At 36.6% G+C, this 13,102-nt stretch overlaps 1 protein-coding gene across 5 annotated transcripts in view; it reads left to right on the plus strand.

The window, feature by feature from the left end:
- Positions 1-13,102, plus strand: part of SPEN (spen family transcriptional repressor) — a 124,671-nt gene that overhangs the window by 56,306 nt on the left and 55,263 nt on the right. For 4 of the 5 annotated variants that reach the window (XM_053207582.1, XM_027060318.2, XM_053207589.1 and 1 more), the window contains 2 exons: positions 6,140-6,460; positions 9,551-10,027. In XM_053207582.1, coding sequence (XP_053063557.1) covers positions 6,140-6,460; positions 9,551-10,027 — 798 coding nt within the window. The remainder of the gene's footprint in view (positions 1-6,139; positions 6,461-9,550; positions 10,028-13,102) is intronic. The other variant, XM_027060319.2, reaches the window with a different exon arrangement.

Here is a 13,102-nt window from a genome sequence, read left to right on the forward strand (position 1 = left end):
ACCACATTTAATGTGTTGAAATCTGGGTATATCAGTAATTGTGAATGAGGTAGCTTTAATATCTACCTCTGTTAAATTGATGACAAGCAATAACTTTAATTTTAAAAGATTGGAATTGTACACTTAAAAATGGTTAAAATACCGACTGGCAGGCTCAGTCGGTAGAGCACATGACTCTTGATCTCAGGGTCGTGAATTCAAGCCCCATGTTGGGCATAGAGCTTACTTTTTAAAAAAAATGGTTAGCTTATATTGCATTTTATCACAATAAAAATGTTTTTTCACCCACAATTCTATAAGAAAAATGTGGCCAGCTCTAATTAGGTGCTCTTACAACATAACAAGTTGCTGAGGATTCTGTCTTTGGGATTGCCTGAAGTATTTCCAGTCACTGGTATAGGAAGTAAAAGTCTGACATAAGAGGGGAAACTAGCCTTTTGGTATAAATATAAGATCAAATGGGTTGATTTATAAATTAGCAATTCCTTTGTAAAAGTTATTGCTATGAAAAGGTAATTAATGTAAGTGTTGATGTTACAGTGTTATTCCAGATAGTTTGGTAGTTGTAATGAATGTATTTATTACCCAACTGTCTGAGTTTGAAAGATGAATGATTTTGGATCTTTTTATAGTATAAAAAACAAACACACGTTTTCTTGTCTCTACTATTGATTGATTGATTGATTGATTGAGAGACAGCATGAGCAGGGTAGAGGGGGCAGAGGGAGAGAGAAAAATATGAAGCAGGCTCCATGCTCAGCACCCAGCCTGATGTGGGGCCTGATCCCAAGACCCTGGGGTCATGACCTTAGCTGAAATCAAGTCAGATGCCCAACTGACTAAGCCACCTGGTGTCCCTCTTTTCTCTGCTATTCTAGGTAGCCTAACCAAGCTTTAATATTTATCTTTTAGGCCTTTTTATACCTTGTGACATGTTCATTTGATCTTTGCTTTGTTTCTGTCTGTGCCTATTGGCCATTTGCTTTTGAATAATGGGCCATAATGGGATGGAAGGGTGGGAAAGTGGGAAATACACAAAGCTATTGGTAGTTTGATAAAACATATAATGTTTGGAAAATGATATTTTGCATTTTACATGAGTAGATGTGTAGGTTAATTGCATGCCTCATCAGAGAAGCTGATACTCTTCTTGTATATAATTCTATAACTCTTCCTTACAAAATTTTTTAGTGTTTTTTATTTATGAGAGAGAGAGGCAGAGTACGAGCAGGGGAGGGGCAGAGAGAGGGAGACACAGAATCAGAAGCAGGCTCCAGGCTCCCAGCTGTCAGCACAGAGCCCAACGCGAACTGCGAGATCATGACTGAGCTGAAGTCAGAAGCTCAACAGACTGAGCTACCCAGGCACCCCATAATTCTATTAACTCTTACCTGGGATAGCAGGACAGCATTGAAGCTTTAGAAAGGATCTCTTTACCTGAAAATGCAGAAGTAATGTTAGTAATCATAAAAGACTCAGAGGGGATCTTTTAACTCTAGGAGTTAACTGGGCAAAGTAGATGTAGAATTTGATTGTATTTTCTAAGCGGAGTGGACCTGTTGTCTTGTTTCAAAAATGACTTGGGGAGGATTGTTTTCTCTAGCAGGAGGCTTTGTGTGAAAAGGCAGTACTGTATGTGGCTGTTCTTTACTATTGTTAATTGGTAGGGTCTGTTGCAAAAACTAGGATTAAAATTAATCATTGAATTTTAATGGTAACCCAGCCATTAATGGTTGAGTACAGTGCCTTCTTGGAAAGAAGAGGTATTGGGAGAATTCATTGGGTTTTAGCATACTAACGTCTTTAGCTTTATGTAATGGTGTTGCTTTGGAAATTATAGAGTAAGCTTCTTGTAGAGTTGATAAAAACAGTTTAGAATAGGAGGACTCTTCACCTATCAGGACTAAATTATAATTAAATTCCCTGAGACTGGGGATCTTTGTTTTGCTCCCTGATATGCATCAAGTGCCTAGAACAGTACTTATTAAAAAGCATATAATTAATTGAATTGGGTTCCTAGTCTCTTATACTCCCATGCTTTCCCTCAACTATGTCAATATTGCTTTCTAATGTGAGCTCTGAGGCCATTAATTCAGTGAAACTATATTCTTCAAGGAACTGCTAACGATGGTCAGTGCTTGTTACATAAATTGTCCATTGCTGAAAGGAGACCAAACATTTCACCAGACCCGGTATTATTTTGGATAACTTTTTTTTTTTTTTAAATTCTAAGTAGGCTTCACACTCAACATGAGGCTTGAACTCATGACCCAGAGATCTTAGTAAGAGTCTTATGCTCTACTGATGGAGCCAGCCAGGTGTTCCTCTTTTGGGTAATTTTTACATTGACTCTTAAAAATTCAGAAGAATACAGTGTGTGTTGATAAATTTAATATTTTTTAATTTTGAAGGTTTTTGACCAACCAGAAACCAATTTAGTATTGTTTTTTGACTGGTTTTGAAGACAAACCTGTAAGATTGTTATATACTGCAGCTTATAACCATCAAACACAATTTATTAGCTTTATGTTCTCATTTATTTTAAACTTAGTTTCTCTTAATTCTTTAAAAATTATAAATGAGATAGTAACACAACCAGTGACCCTGTAATTTTTAGAAAAAGTTATTTTGTATTACTGGAAAATACTCCATAGGTTCTCTGAAAACCTGTATCTACTGCTTGATATAGTTCAGAAAGGAAACAGTGTCTAATTATGGTTTCTTTTTTTTTTTAATTAGTAAACGTCAGATAAATGTCGCATCTTGATACTTGAGGAATACTTGAAAACTGTAGAAAATGTGTTGTTTCAGAAAGCGTAGACAAAAGTCAGGATGTTGTATTTACCAGTTGAGTGTTCATGGTAAGAAGAGTTGGCTTTTTTTTTTTATTTGGAAATTTCCAGTCTTCACATTGTAGAAGAGTAGTATAGAATTGTAATATCTGATTAAGTTCTCCTTTGTTAAATTGGAAGATAGAATTGTATGTGTTTTCTTTCCAAAGTGTGCTTTCCTTAATATAAAAATGATAGAGGGGCACCTGGGTGGTTCAGTCAGTTGAGCTTTCCGCTCAGGTCATGATCTCCTGGTTGGGTTCAAGGGATCAAGCTCTGCATTGGGCTCTATGCTGACAGCACAGATTCTCTGTCTCTGTCTCTCCCTCCCTCCCTCTCTCCCTTCCTCCCTCCCTCTCTCCCTCCCTCTCTCCCTCCCTCCCTCTCTCCCTTCCTCCCTCTCTCCCTTCCTCCCTCTCTCCATTCCTCTCCCTCTCCATTCCTCTCCCTCTCCTTCCCTCCCTCTCTCCCTCCCCTTCTTGCACAATGCGTACACACTCTAAATAAATAGATAGATATTTAGAAAAAGAATAGAGATGGTGAGCCCACCTTATCTGCATTATCCGTGGATTATCTGGTCCCTCTTTCAGTATTGGATTTAGCTCTTTATTATTCAAGACATAAGCTTAAACATTTGTTTTCCTTGTATTATTCTTCGGCTAACTAACTTTTTTTAATGGGGAGTTGCTTCCCTCTGCTCTTTTCTTTTTTAGTAGAAAAACCTATGTATGCATCCTTCTGTTTAGTGATAAACTTTGTGGGTGTGGTAAAATATACATACTATAAAATTATTTTAACCATTTTTAGGTATACAGTTCAGTGGCATTAGGTACATTCACAGTGTTATATATAACCATCACCACCATCTATTTCTAGAATTTTTTCATCCCATATGGAAATTCCATACCCATTAAGCAATAACTCCCATTTTCCCCTTCTCCCAGCTCCTGGTAACCTCTATTCTACTTTCTGTTTTGATGAATTTGCCTATTCTAGATACCTCATACAAGTGGAATCATAAGGTAATATTTTCCCATTTTGTCCAGCTTCTTTCATTTAGTATGATGTTTCAAATTTTTATCCATGTTGTAGCATGTATCAGAACTTTGTTTCTTTTTACATCTCTCTCTCTTTTTTTTTTTTTTTAAGTTTATTTTTAAGAGAGCGAGCAGGGGAGGGGCAGGGAGAGAAAATTCTAAGCAGGCTCCATGCTGTCAGCACATAGCCCAACACGGGGCTCGAACTCTCACAAACCATGAGATCATGACCTGAGCCGAAATCAAGAGTTGGATGCTTAACTTATTGGGCTACCCAGGTGCCCCATCTTTTTATGTCTTAATGTACTATTCCATTTATGTGTATTTCACATCTTATTAATTCATTGGTAGACACTTGGATTGTTTCCATCTTTTGACTGTTGTGAATAATGCTTCAGTGAACACTGCTGTCTGCATAATTATTTGAGCACCAGTTTCCATTTCTTAAAGGAGTGGAATTGCTGGGTCATGTGGTAATTCTATGCTTAACTTTTTGGGAAAATGCCAAACTTTTCCACAGTTGCTGCACCATTTTACAGTTCTACCAGCTCTGCACTAGATTTCAAATTTCTCCTCATTCTTGTCAACACTCGTTCTCCTCCCCCCCCCCTTAAATAGTCATCCTAGTGGGTGTGAAGTGGTATCTCATGGTGGTTTTGATTTGCATTTCCCTAATGACTAATAATTTCGAGCATATTTTACTGTTTATCTGCCATCTGTGTGTCTTCTTTGTTGAAGTGTTTTGCCTATTTAAAAAAAATGGGTTGAGTTACAAGGTTTTTTGTATTCTGGATACAAGTCCTTTGTCAGATATAATGGAAGGTATTATTTAATGTTTGTATGGAAAGAAAAGAACTATTTCAGTTTCGAACAATTTTTTCCCAAATTAAAAAGATCCTTTCATTACTTCATTAACAAATAATTTTGTTACTTTTAGTTCAGTTGCCGGATGAAATTGAGTTTTAGGGTTATGTTTCCCTTGTGAGAGATAGTAACTTAAATCATACTACAGGATGTAAAGAGGAAAGTTCTGCTTTCTGATAATGTCAGCTTCTTCAGGGGAAGTGTAAAATTATGATTTTGGGTTGTCAGCAAATACGAACGCTATATTTAAAAGTGCTGTGCCTGCCTTTCTAAAATGCCAAATTACAAGTACATAAAACATAATTAACTCCTAATGAAATTTGTAGAAATTTCATGACTTTTAAAATTCCAAGTCCTGGTATTTCTTATATATATGCTTCAAAATATAAAAGGTGTCCTAAAATTTTTCTTTGCAAACATAATGATTTTTTAATAAAAATGGGAACATATGGTCTATCAAAAGATTTTCTCAAATTTATTAATTTGTATGAAAAACAATTCTAACTATGCCTAAATTATGTTTTAATAGTTTTAACCTCCTGAAGAAATTAAATAGCAGAAAACTGCATTAAAAAAATTAGACTGACACTGGAAAATAAGTAGACACACAATACTGGATTTATTTTACCTTTAAGATATGAAATCATCTCATTTTTTCATTAAGACCATTTTCACTTATTGAGTTAAAATGAAATCTAAAGTAGCTGTTATCAGTTACAATTTTTACTTTAATAAACATCTTTAAAGATTTCTAAGTAACATTGAACAATCTTAGGTTTAATATCTTTTTTTAGGATGTGAAAATTCCTAAAACTTCTGAGAGATTCATTTCAGCTGTTTCTTGAAGGGGAAAGTAATTTAGTAAATACTGTGTTTAAGAAGTGAGAACAATAAAATGGTTAAAACATTTGTGAACTTTTGGGGTTCCTGGCTGGCTCAGTCAGTAGAGCTTATGACTCTAGTTCTCAGGGGTCATGAGTTCAAAGCTCCGTGTTGGTATAGAGCTTACTTTAAAAAAAAATTTGTAGGGACGCTTTACTGGTTCAGTTGGTTAAGTCTCCCAACTCTTAAATTAGGCTCAGGTCATGATCTCACCACACCAGGCTCTGTGCTGAGCTCTGTGCTAGACACGGGAGCCTGCTTAAGATTCACTCTCCCTCTGCCCCTTCCCTGCTTGTGTGCATGCTCTTTTTCTCTTGTTCAAAGAAGGAAAGATTTTTAAAAATGTGTACATTTTTGCCCCAGGAAAGAAAAGTGTGAGTGTGAAAGCCGTTCCAAGTGTCACTTTGCAATTCCTCCCATGTTCATAGACAATGTAAATTGTCTAAAAATATGAAACAAATTCTCAAAAACTGTTTTTGGAAAATTATTCCTATGCAACAATAATGTTGGTTTTATTTTTTCCAGATATGGCCGCGTGGAAAGTGTCAAAATTCTCCCCAAGAGGGGATCTGAAGGAGGAGTGGCTGCTTTTGTGGATTTTGTGGACATCAAAAGTGCACAGAAAGCTCACAACTCAGTCAACAAAATGGGAGATAGAGACCTACGCACGGATTATAATGAACCAGGCACCATTCCGAGTGCTGCTCGGGGATTGGATGATACAGTTTCCATAGCATCTCGTAGTAGAGAGGTTTCTGGGTTCAGAGGAGGTGGTGGAGGGCCTGCTTATGGCCCCCCACCATCACTTCATGCACGAGAAGGACGTTATGAGCGGAGACTTGATGGGTAAGTTCCAAGGTTTCTGTAGGCAGGTATTTTGTATTTGATATGGTGAGAAACAGAAACTCATATTTAGGGGCCCCAGATGGATTTAAAGTTTTGGGCATTCTCAATGTTTCCTATTTTGGGTTGGAAACGGAAGTGATTTCTTCCCAGTGGCTGGTATCTTGTGGAATCGTAGAGGATATTTCCTGCAGCTGGTTGGATATCTACTCCTGAGATGTAAAGTGGTGGAAGATTTTGTATGGCAGTATCATTTTTGGAGTTACCTGTCTTCTAGAGTTAACTATTCCTTCTCTTGGATAATGTGAAGGCCTTCCTTGGATATATCTCTGCTATCTGATGGAGCTATTTGGCTACAGATTTGTGGTTGTACTATATGGAATATATCTGGAATATTAGAGCCTACAGATTCTTTTAGAAGTTGATATCTGCTTCTCAATTTTCACTACATAAAGTGTACAAACGAATTGGATTGTCACAAAAAACCTAACAGACCATAATGATTCAACCGCTTGGATTCTACAAACAATACTTTAATCTGGAAATCTGTACTTGGATGAAGAAGAGTGAAGGCACTGTTTGATTTTTTTCCGTTTTGGATCTACACAGTTTCCATGTTGGAATTATACTCCTTGATGGAATGGGGGAAAATTGAGATAATGAATGTTTCTAAATCTTGGAATATAGCCATGCTTTTCTGATTGCTGGAATGTATGGGATGTCATGCAGTCAAGATTCCATTAGCCCAGGGGAAGAGGATTACTGTTTTGTTTCTTAAACAAGTTGCTGTCCAATTAAAGGTACTTTAGCCTTGAACACATGGTGACGATCAGTTGCGGATACAGCAATCAAAATTGACTGTGCTGGATGGCTACAAAGGTGAACTATTGGCGAACAACTGTTACTTCCTCATTTGGTGGAATCCTAGAGATATTTCCTCTTCTGTCAGCTGCCTGATTCATACTTAGGGCTGGAAATTTTTATAAATGTGGATGAATTTATAATTGTCTGCTATCTCAAGAAAGAAGTCTGGGGGTTTGAGAGTTACAGTTTGTCTGGGACTACTTGCTTCCAGTGGAATTATTTTATCTGGTCACTAAGATTTTTTTTCCTTGTGGTTCATCTAAATATCATTTGACACCCTTGCCCATTAAGAAGGTGGATTACCCCCGTAAGAGGGGCCAAAATTGGGGAAGTTATGTTCACAATTCTCTCCCTAGATTTAATTGGGATTATAGGTCGTGTTTCCACACTTGGAAAAGGTTGGTATGTCCTGACCTGTGTATATTAGCCCCTCTCCTAACCCAAGTCAAACTCTCTCTTTTTTTCCCCCCCACTAACTCTAGAAGTATTTAGTACTAATAGATGAATCAAAGAATAGCTATTAGATTTCAGCTCTGCTAGCTCCTGTGCCTGCCTTCTGTATCTTCCTAATGGATAAGAACTTCGCATATTTATATAAAATATCAGCTGTAGAAGTAATTCTCCTAGAACTATTGCTTATTGCTTCTGGTATATCATTAATAACAGCTTTTACCAATTAACATTTCATAGGGTGCTAATTGAATTATTTGTGAAATTTTCTCTTTAAATCTCAAAGGAAACCCTATTGTTTGTTAGGCATTGAAATATCTATCCAAATGCCAGCAATGTAGCAAATTTAGAAAGGAGAAAGTTATTTAATACATTTAAAAAGGAAAGATATTACTGAATTTTTTGCCATGCCAGTTGCTTTACATCGTAGCAGCAAATAGCAAAAACAGCCTGGGAAGGTATGGTTGCTACTAAGTGAAATGGTGGCTGTAAATGAAGATTAGTGGAGAGATAAGGATCTATGTATATATTGGGGGCATAGTATTAGTTTTAAGATTTTTTTTCAGATCCTAATTCTTCTGTTTCTTTCGTTATTCCTTAATGCTTTGATAGATTAATCCAAAGATAAGGTTGAGAAGAAACTCTCAAATTCAGATTCAAGTAATGAAATGGTCTTTTAGGAACTCAGGAAATGAGTTCTGGTTTCCTACAAAAGTAGAAAATGTTAGGATTTCTTCATAGGATTAGAATTTGTTTTTAATACTAGCACAGAATTGCATGTGTGTAATGGAACATATGCAACAACAGTTTTTGTAACCGTAGGTTGGCAAATATTCTTGTCCGACAAAAAATACCTTTAAGTTAAACCATTGCTGATAGCAACCTTCGAATATCTTACAGTTCCCAAAATTGGCTGATTTCATCAGAGGCAATTTGAGTTTAGCTAAAACCTAAGAGAACATATTTCCTGTAACCATTAAGTACAAATATTAACACGTCGAATCATGGAATAGGCGTTTTAAAAATTCTGTAGAATTTGATAGCACCATGAGATAAAATAATGTTTATCCTTTAATTAAATTTGCCATAGAACAGCATGTGTCAGCCCATCATTTTGATATCCTAAGTGGTTTTCTTTTTCTTTTAAGATTCCATTTCTGTTATTAAATGTGATTGCTTGGGCACAGCAATTTACATAATCTAATAGTTTTTATAATTACCCAAGAAGTCAAAAGTGAGAAAAAGTCACACTTAAAATTTTTTTCTGGACTTTTTTGAAAATGCCCTCTTACTGCTGGGACATACATTGCAATAGGGCTTTCATGTCTGTGTTAAAATGTATCATGGAAATTTTGCCTAAAATAAATTTGCTAAGTAAGTAAAAGTTTGGTGTATATTATAATCAGATGGAAGTGTAGAAAACGTTGATATTAAAATGGTAGTCTCTTCTTGTTCCATTTAACTACAAGTGAAAAGGAGATGGTATATGTATATTTCTGTATGTAAGCCAGAAAATCCCTAATAAAAAGAGCAGCTGACTTGCAGAACACTAGTCATGAAAGCCCGATATACACAATGATTGCTCAGCTGTGAAGGTAATATTTGGAGTCAAGTAAAATGTTAAGCTTGGTAGTATTTGCTTACTAAGTAGGTTAATGCTGTTTAGAAAATGACCAGTTGCAGACAGACAATGCTGAAGTGAATGTTTGCATGACTTGCTTTTAGTTTTGCTTGCCCTTTTCTGATTGATTAAATATTTTTCCCCCCTCCTAAATGCAGGGCTTCAGATAACAGGGAGCGTGCTTATGAACATAGTGCCTATGGACACCATGAACGGGGGACGGGAGGATTTGATCGGACAAGACATTACGATCAGGATTACTATAGAGATCCTCGCGAGCGGACTTTACAACATGGGCTCTATTATACTTCTCGGAGTCGAAGTCCAAACCGTTTTGATGCTCATGACCCCCGATACGAACCTAGGGCTCGGGAGCAGTTTACACTGCCCAGTGTGGTACACAGGGATATCTACAGGGATGATATTACCCGGGAGGTACGAGGCAGAAGGCCAGAGCGGAATTACCAGCACAGCAGGAGTCGGTCACCACATTCATCCCAGTCTAGAAATCAGTCTCCTCAGAGGCTGGCTAGCCAAGCGTCTAGACCCACAAGGTCCCCTAGCGGCAGCGGCTCTAGGAGTAGATCCTCCAGTAGTGATTCAATCAGCAGCAGCAGTAGTACCAGCAGTGACAGGTAGGTTAACAGCCTTTTGTTATAACAGACAAGCTGTTGAATAAATTGTCACAAATTCTCAACAATCAGTGGTAATGATTTGTAACATAGTAATATTTTTAAAAGTAAGTAATCTTGGATCATGTACGAATGAAGAAGCTTTGATTAGCGGGTGGCCATTGAATTCATTCTGTCTGATAACTGAAATTAAGCAATTTGCAAATACTGTTTCATGTTTCAGATGCTCAATATTAAAATGGCCAAAAGAGGCAGAAAAACGGTAACTTTAGCTGAATGAAGTAAATCCTGTGCCATTGAAAATGTGGTATCTCTACAGTTTTTAATTGCTTGGGTGTATAATGCTAACTTATTTCTATTATTTTGGTTGGAAATTCATAAAAGCTGTTTGGTTAAAGATGTATTGGTGAAATATATTGTTGACACATTTAATATCAATGACTAAATGAACTTATGAATACCTTTTAACTAATTTTAACAACAAAGTGGTAGCCAATTTATAAACTCAAGTAGAAAAGCTTTCTTTAAACGCAGGTTGTAACTTAGCTGTTCACTAAGGCTTGAGTGAGCTAATTTCATTAGTTGGGAATTTTTTTTACAAAGGAGTTTTACCCTAAAGATGAAAATAATAACTCGAAGGTAAACTTAACAGGAAAGAGCTTAGAAGTTTATCATAGATCTAGGTAGACAGTAGAGCTTATTACTCATTTTAATAATCTTGGACACGTTACTTGGACAAGTTGCTCTCTATGCCTCAGCTTCTCATCTCTTATAAGAATCGTGCTTTAAAATTATGTGAAGATTGAAATGAAAGAATGTATTTCACATGCTGAGCTTGATGGCTCTATATATTTAATAAATGCTGCCTTTAATAATTGCTAGCTATTATTATTCAGTTGATAATCTTTAATCATTTCCCATTTCCAGTTACTGTTTTTCAATCTATTTGTCACAGATATCATAGTTTTATATTTAGGGGGTATATATTTTAAATTTACAGGATACGAATTTTTTGACCTGATTAAAATGCCCAGATTAATTATTTCTCTTTTAGTATTGCCTGCTTAGAATTAATTTAAGAAAAGTAAATGATCATGTAATTGGGGAAAATTAGGTTCTGGCTCCACATTTGCAGCCTCTGTCAAGGATGAAAACCCTTATCTTTCAGCTCTCGCATGGATGAAAACCCTTAACTGGGGTGCCTGGATGGCTCAGTCAGTTAAGCGTCTGACTATGGTGTCAGCTCAGGTCATGATCTCATGGTTTGTGAGTTTGAGCTCATTGTCTCTCTTTCTCTCTCACCATGCCCCTCCCCTGCTCTTGGTTGCGTTCTTGTTCTCTCTCAAATAAACATCAAAAAGAAAAAGAAAACCCTTAACTTTTCTTGATTTTATTTTTGGTATATTGTTGAGATAAATGATTGACTAGATTCATTTGAATTTTTTTTTTTTTTTTTTTTTTTTTTTTTTTTTTTTTTACTGTTTATATTTGAGAGAGTGCAAGCAGGAGAAGGGCAGAGAGAAGAGGACAGAAGATCTGAAATGGGCTCTGCTGACAGCAGCGAGCCCAGTGTGGGGCTCAAACTCATTAACTGTGAGTGAGGTCATGACCTGAGCTCAAGTCAGACACTCAGCCGACTGAGCCACCCAGGTGCCGTGAGATTCATTCAAGTTCTATAAGCTGATTATAAAGTCTTGTCATGTCCCACTTTCTCCTACATGGAATTAAAGTGTTTAGGTTTTAGTCATTTTCCATAAACCTATCTCATTAAAGGGATGCCATGGCATTTTATTGGGTCAAAATGAAACATCATTTAGTGCCTTCAGGATTGTACTTAGTGGGAGTGATAGTGGTTTGGGATCTAACCCTTAGCATTGTAGGCTCAAAAGCTTGAACCCAAAAGTCATCTGATCAATTTGGTGAAGTTAATTCCTGTTTATATAAGCAAAAGGAGCAGTTATATGCTTCTGAATATTTACAGTCAGAAAGATAACTGCCACAAAGGCAGGATGAGCTTAGAAAATCTACAGGGGTACTAAATTACAATCAGTAGAAGATATTTCCTCCTCTGTCACCTGCCTGATTCATACTTGGGGATGGAAGTTTTTATGATTTAGGGATATGAGGGATGTGTAGGATTTTAACAAGAAGAGGTGAGTTTTAGGCTAGACAGGGAACATTGTGGGCTGAACGAACAACCTGAAGAGGTACAAGTGGTGGAAGAATGTTTTACAAACAGCAAATAATTTAGAGTGACTTAGCCATGATAATGAATTTGGGTTTGATTCTTCATGCAGAGATGAGTGGTTGAAAGATTTTGAGAAGGGAGATAGTTTGTTGAGGTCTGTGCTTTAGAAGGGCATTTGGTGACTTAGAATAGGAAAGGCAGAGATTGTAGTTAGGAGCCTGTTTCAGTAGTTTGGAAAAGGAAAACTTGGACTCTGAGAATGCCTAAGTTGGGACAAGCAGGAGAGACATAGTAAGAATCAGATTATGTTGATTTGTGGAAAAACAGAATGAATTTTTTGGAGATGGGACTCAGTGATGGACCTTTTGATGCTATCCTGTGAGAACAGGACCAGGTCTTCCTTTGTGCACACCACAGAGCCTAGTCTATTGTCTGTCTCAAAGTACATGTTCAATAAATAGTTGAAATACTTGGTTACAGTTCTTAGTTAACACAGGATAAAGCAAAATTGTTGTAAATAGCTAAAAGATTTGATACTGTGATTGAAACAAGTGTGGGAAATAGTCCTTTGGTGTGCAGAGCATATCTCTTATCCCTGGGTTCAGCCTCCTTTTTATCAAATGCCCTCTTCTCCTTTACTATTATGTTGACTTCAGAGTGCAGTATTTTGAGATGTTATATAGATTCACAATGTTCAATTTCCTTTTGGAAGAAATAAGTTCTTTTTTCTAATCTTTAAAACTTTATGACTGTGAAACTATGACCTTCCAAGGTCTTTAAAAATGTTTAAGATTAACATTTTGTAGTAGATAAAATATAGTTCAGTTCTAGCTATAGAAACAAGCTTGTATTCTGTCTGCATGACATGGAAAGTTAATCGCTCTCCATCC

Source organism: Acinonyx jubatus, chromosome C1, assembly GCF_027475565.1.
Source record: "Acinonyx jubatus isolate Ajub_Pintada_27869175 chromosome C1, VMU_Ajub_asm_v1.0, whole genome shotgun sequence".
Classification (NCBI taxonomy): Eukaryota; Metazoa; Chordata; class Mammalia; order Carnivora; family Felidae; genus Acinonyx; species Acinonyx jubatus.